The sequence below is a fragment of the Egretta garzetta genome, unplaced genomic scaffold, assembly GCF_000687185.1.
Source record: "Egretta garzetta isolate BGI_Z169 unplaced genomic scaffold, ASM68718v1 scaffold283, whole genome shotgun sequence".
In the NCBI taxonomy this organism is placed as follows: Eukaryota; Metazoa; Chordata; class Aves; order Pelecaniformes; family Ardeidae; genus Egretta; species Egretta garzetta.
Window position 1 is genome coordinate 178,959 of NW_009259043.1, and position 4,762 is coordinate 183,720.

Consider the following 4,762-nt stretch of genomic DNA (forward strand, 5'->3'; position numbering starts at 1 on the left):
CTTCCCTTCAGGCAAATCTGTGCACATCTAACCCTCTTCTCCTCAGGGATTGAATGAACAGTGTGTTTTTAATTTCTATTTCCTCCAAGAAAAAGGTATGAGAAAATTCTCACCAGAAGAGAAATAAATCCATGAGTATCTTATGATTGATCTGAAACTGCCTTCAGAGCTTCCTAAAGACAGAAGCCTAGTATCTGATTGGGTTCATATGTAAGTATATGTTAGTAGCAATAACTAAGTACTTCTTGCAAAACAGCATTATAAGCATTTGTGCTTGCATACACTCATGCAAATACTTGCCTGCCCACACACCATATCAACCTAAATGTGAAGGAAGACATTTTTTCAGGAAAATAACCCCAGAAACATGCTACTTCTTATAATTAGGTTGCTCTGTCCATGCTGCTTCTGCCTTGCTGGAGCAATATAAGGCAAGGACCAGACTTCCTCAGAGTCACTGATAAAGATGAGGAGTAATGAGCAGTCTTGGGCTAAACTTAGCTGACACATCAATGTCTTGTGGAAAGCCTGCCTAGACAAAACTCGTCCTGCTTTCTTGTAAACACATCTGCAGAATGCAAGGGTTTGAAAGATGACTGTGTGGACAGGGATAGCTTCTCTAAGTTTTGCCCCTTGTGCCACAAATGTCTTCCCCATTTACAGTAGAAATATCAGGAATCCCCAGGAGAGGAACAAGGCTCTCATAGTTCCACCTGGAAAACCTAAGGAAAAGTAGATGATGCATGGGGAGCCCCCAACCACAGTGTCTCTGCAGGAAGCGTAGCATCCCAGGTGTACCAGAGTCAGTCTGCTCATGCTGTGCGGTTGATCGGAAGGCGCACAGTCCGTGCCACGTCACTGCGACAACGTCAGAGTGCTCAGCGGCAGCGCACCCCCCGTGCACACTTGGCACGGTCATGCTGTGCATGCCCCGGGCCCGCTCTTCTAGGATGTCATGCAAATGAAAACAAGTTACTGTTCCTCCAAGCTGCTGGATATTCAAGAAACTCTGGAATAAATGGCTAAATTCCTCTTCTCCATTAAGGACTAAATTTCCAGTTGAGGAAGAAAACAGGTAGGGAGAGCTCCCTGGAAGGGATCTTTAAGACAGAAGTCTTCAGAAGCACAGAACTGGAGCAGGCAAAGGGAATTGCCCTGCCTCCACTCGGGAACCGCTGCCTCACGTCACAATTGGCCAAATAGGTACTTCTATATTTTATATCTTTTCATTGCCACTGTGCCACCTGCAGAGGTTTTAATAATTAATTTCTACTACAAAAACATGTGTTTGCATTCTGTGGTACCATTTCTGACAGCAACACCCACCAAATTTTGTAGAGTTTGTTTTTTTACAGGTAAAACCCCTGAAAAATCCTTTGTTTCTTGGTGCTTCCTTTCTTTTTTAAAACTAGGTAGAATTTTTTTACATCTCAGTATGCATTCAAAATGGTGACTTCTTTCTGAACTCCTGGGGATAAGGAAAAATTTAAGATTCCACAAAAGGTCAGCAGACAGGAATGTGACTCATTGTGAATGGAGATTATGCTGCCACTGGGAGTGGCAATGGGTTTATATCCCATTGCTCCAGAAGCCCTGTCACCAAGCTCAACAGTCAAGTTGACACCATCAGTCCTGAGGAGAAGGTAACTATCTCCCCGACCTTTAATTCTAACCTTTACATTACAAATGACATAACTATGAAATATCTGAAGATTGATATGTGCATTAGTAATGTACATATCTGCTTAGCACATATATACTGTATATAATGTATTTTGAGGAAGTGGGAATATTTGCAAGATGCTGTGCAATGTTTTGGAATACATTAAAATGTATGGGCTGTGTGATGAAGCTGTGCTTAACTTGCACAATGGCTTCACCTGGTGTGTTTCTAAAAGAAGATTAAAACCAAACCTTTTCCCACTTTTCCTGCATGATACGGATTGGTAATTTATGAGAACATAGTCTTTCTATACCGTTCCATATTTTAAATATTTATATGGATAATTTAATTTTTCTTGCATAATGGGGGAAAGGTGTCTTCCACATCAGTGGAGGAAGTTATTCAGTCTCGGTAAGAATCAAAGCAAAAATGACTTAGAATGGTGGAAACTCTAAAATACTGAATTGACTTTCTAAAGGATCAGATGCCTCTGCATCATTTTACTGGATGAAGATACTAGGAAAAGACTTTCATAAGAAAGGAACTCTGTCCTAGGTGTAAGATGTGAAGAGTTTTTCAGGACATCCAAGGTTACCTGCTAGTAATAATTGTGATCATAACTGAAGTATATCTGGGAAAAGTGTTAAAGCTGCAGATAAAATGAAAAATAGGACTGGAATTTTCCACTAATACACAATGTGCCTTTGTTTAATATCTTGCTAAGTGAGTCTATCTGTAGTTCCATTTTCTGTCAAATGTTCGTTAAGCAACCAGTCTTAGAGGGACGCAGTATATGAGGCACAGCTGATTAATACGCACTGAGTTTTTAGAGACACAGAGAGTGAAGTATGATCAAAGGGTGTAATTAATAAGTGCTATGCCTAGACGACTTGAGGCGAGAAAGACTGGGACATCAAGTGAGCTGGGACTGTGGTTAGGACAAGGTTAGCACTACGTGACAAAGCCATAGCTATCGCTTGAGCTGGAGAAACAGCTGCGCTCAAAATACTGTTTCTGAAAACGCGTTTCTCCTGCCATTCAGGGTGCTGGTTTTCAGATGAGTTGTTTCAATCTGAAGTTCACTGTGAAATCCCAGATGTGGCGAGTCAGGAATCTTCGGTGAAGTGCTGAACAATTCAGCCACGCTGCTGCAGAAAACCTTACAGTGCTCTACCAAGGCATCTCAGCCTAGCAGGTATAAGGATGTTCTCATCAAGACTAAATCTTTGGTTCCCTTGTTGCAGGCGATCGCAGCACCACAATGTGCTCTCTCAGTGCAGCCAACGCCAAGTTCTGTCTTGACTTTTTCAGAGAGCTGAGCAAGATAAAAAGAAATGAAAACATTTTCTTCTCCCCACTAAGTCTCTCGGCTGCCTTTGGGATGGTTGTCCTCGGAGCCAGGGGCAACACCCTGGAACAGATTGAGAAGGTGGGTTCCCTTTGCTCTGAAAGGGGGACAGTGGCAAGATATGAGCCAAGAGGCTGATAGCACTGTCTGACACAGTTCCTAAGCATTGTAAGCAGATCTGACGTGCAAACATACCTTTAAAAAAACCCTCTCTCATGTTATTCCTAATATCAAACTTTTTCAGACTAAACACTGTTACAGTAATTGATCATTCAATGAACACCTCTGGGCTAAAGAAAGTGTTTTGGAGGTATCACTGGGAAGAAAGAATTAAAAAGATTTCACAAGCTCACCCTCTACGAAAACAACTTGTTCACTTGCAAGGATCTCACGATAAAGGCCAACAGGGCTTTCCACATTTACCGTGTCTGACTGTGTTCTGGGATAGGCTTGCAACACTCCATTTTGACTTTGAGGTACCATCACTCAGCTGCATCACCCCACATTTACATTGCAGGTATTTCATTTCAGTGAAGTTCTGCGCAGCGCCAGCCAGGGAAACAGCTACCCCTCTGAGAAGGTAAGGCACAGTCGCAGCTCTGAGATGAAGCAACAGATGCCGGTTTGTCAGCCCTTTCCCTTGCAAACCGTCACTTAATCAGAAAGCACGGCAGGGCTGAGCAGCCTCTCTGTCTAGATTTGCAGACCTGCTTATTACTGTTCTTTTATTAGTTAGTTAAGGGACCGTGTGAGATCACACGTTTCAACATCTAAGCCTTCTCATTACAGGTTTCTAACCAAAGCAGCAGTACCAATCTAAAATGTGATAAGTGCTTAAATTGCCACCCGCATGGGTTTGTCTACAGGGCATGGCAAAGGCACCTCAGGGCTTGCTTCCTCCGAGGCTCTAAGCCAGCAGGCTTCAGCTCAGTGTGCGATCACTGTAGGATGCAACATGATTTGGAGGTGGACTGGTGTGGGCCTGAAGGGGAATCGATTTGTCATTCTGTACATCTGGTATGGGGGGAGCTGGAGGTGGTGCCTTGATGCGATATCTACTGGGTGGAGCCAGGCTTCCCGTACAGAGGGAGGCTGCGCTTCACCCTCAGGCCGGGGTTTGCATAGGAAAGCTCAAGCCTACTAAGAAACTTCTTTTTTTTTCCTGGTTTTCCTGGTTGAAGTGTGAAGAAGCTGGAGAAGTCCATTCCCAGTTCCAGGCTCTGTTAGCTGCAGTCAGTGAACCCAGACCAGGCTGCTCTCTCACCATTGCCAACAGGCTCTTTGGAGAAATTACTTATCCGTTCTTCCAGGTAAGTGACCGTGGTGTCCATTTTAACAGCTCCTGGGAGTGATGAGCTCAGCAGAATTTCTTCCATCATAAAGTACAAAGGGAAATGAAACTCAACGGTGCTGTCAGGGAGCCTTTCCACCTCAGTTGCCCAGTGGTTAGACATTGGAAACAGCAGAGCACCGGGAAGCCATGACTTAAAAGCTTTTAGATAAAGAAGCAGATCTATGATAACAGATCTCCCTGGGCATTCCAGAAAATGTGATAGCATTAATGACCGTCAATATATCCTTGCCATGCACACCCGGTGTCTAACAGAGGTGGTGCTTGCTGCATCGTTTCTATCCAAGGAACAAAGCTTTGTGACCAGAAGAAGACTTTTTTCCTCTCCCAGTGTCTTCTCTGTTTCTAATAAAATGATTGTACTTACCCTTCCACCTTTCCTTCAGAGTCTATGGGAATA

The 4,762-nt window shown here is 43.6% G+C and overlaps 1 protein-coding gene across 1 annotated transcript in view; it reads left to right on the plus strand.

Moving 5' to 3' along the window:
• Window positions 1-2,251: 2,251 nt before the first annotated feature.
• The window catches only part of LOC104122831 (serpin B4), a 7,823-nt gene continuing 5,312 nt past the window's right edge, over window positions 2,252-4,762 (plus strand). The window contains exons 1-4 of the mRNA XM_035890579.1: window positions 2,252-3,125; window positions 3,529-3,591; window positions 3,801-3,865; window positions 4,000-4,321. Of these exons, the coding sequence (XP_035746472.1) occupies window positions 2,925-3,125; window positions 3,529-3,591; window positions 3,801-3,865; window positions 4,000-4,321 (651 nt within the window). The 5' untranslated portion in view covers window positions 2,252-2,924. The remainder of the gene's footprint in view (window positions 3,126-3,528; window positions 3,592-3,800; window positions 3,866-3,999; window positions 4,322-4,762) is intronic.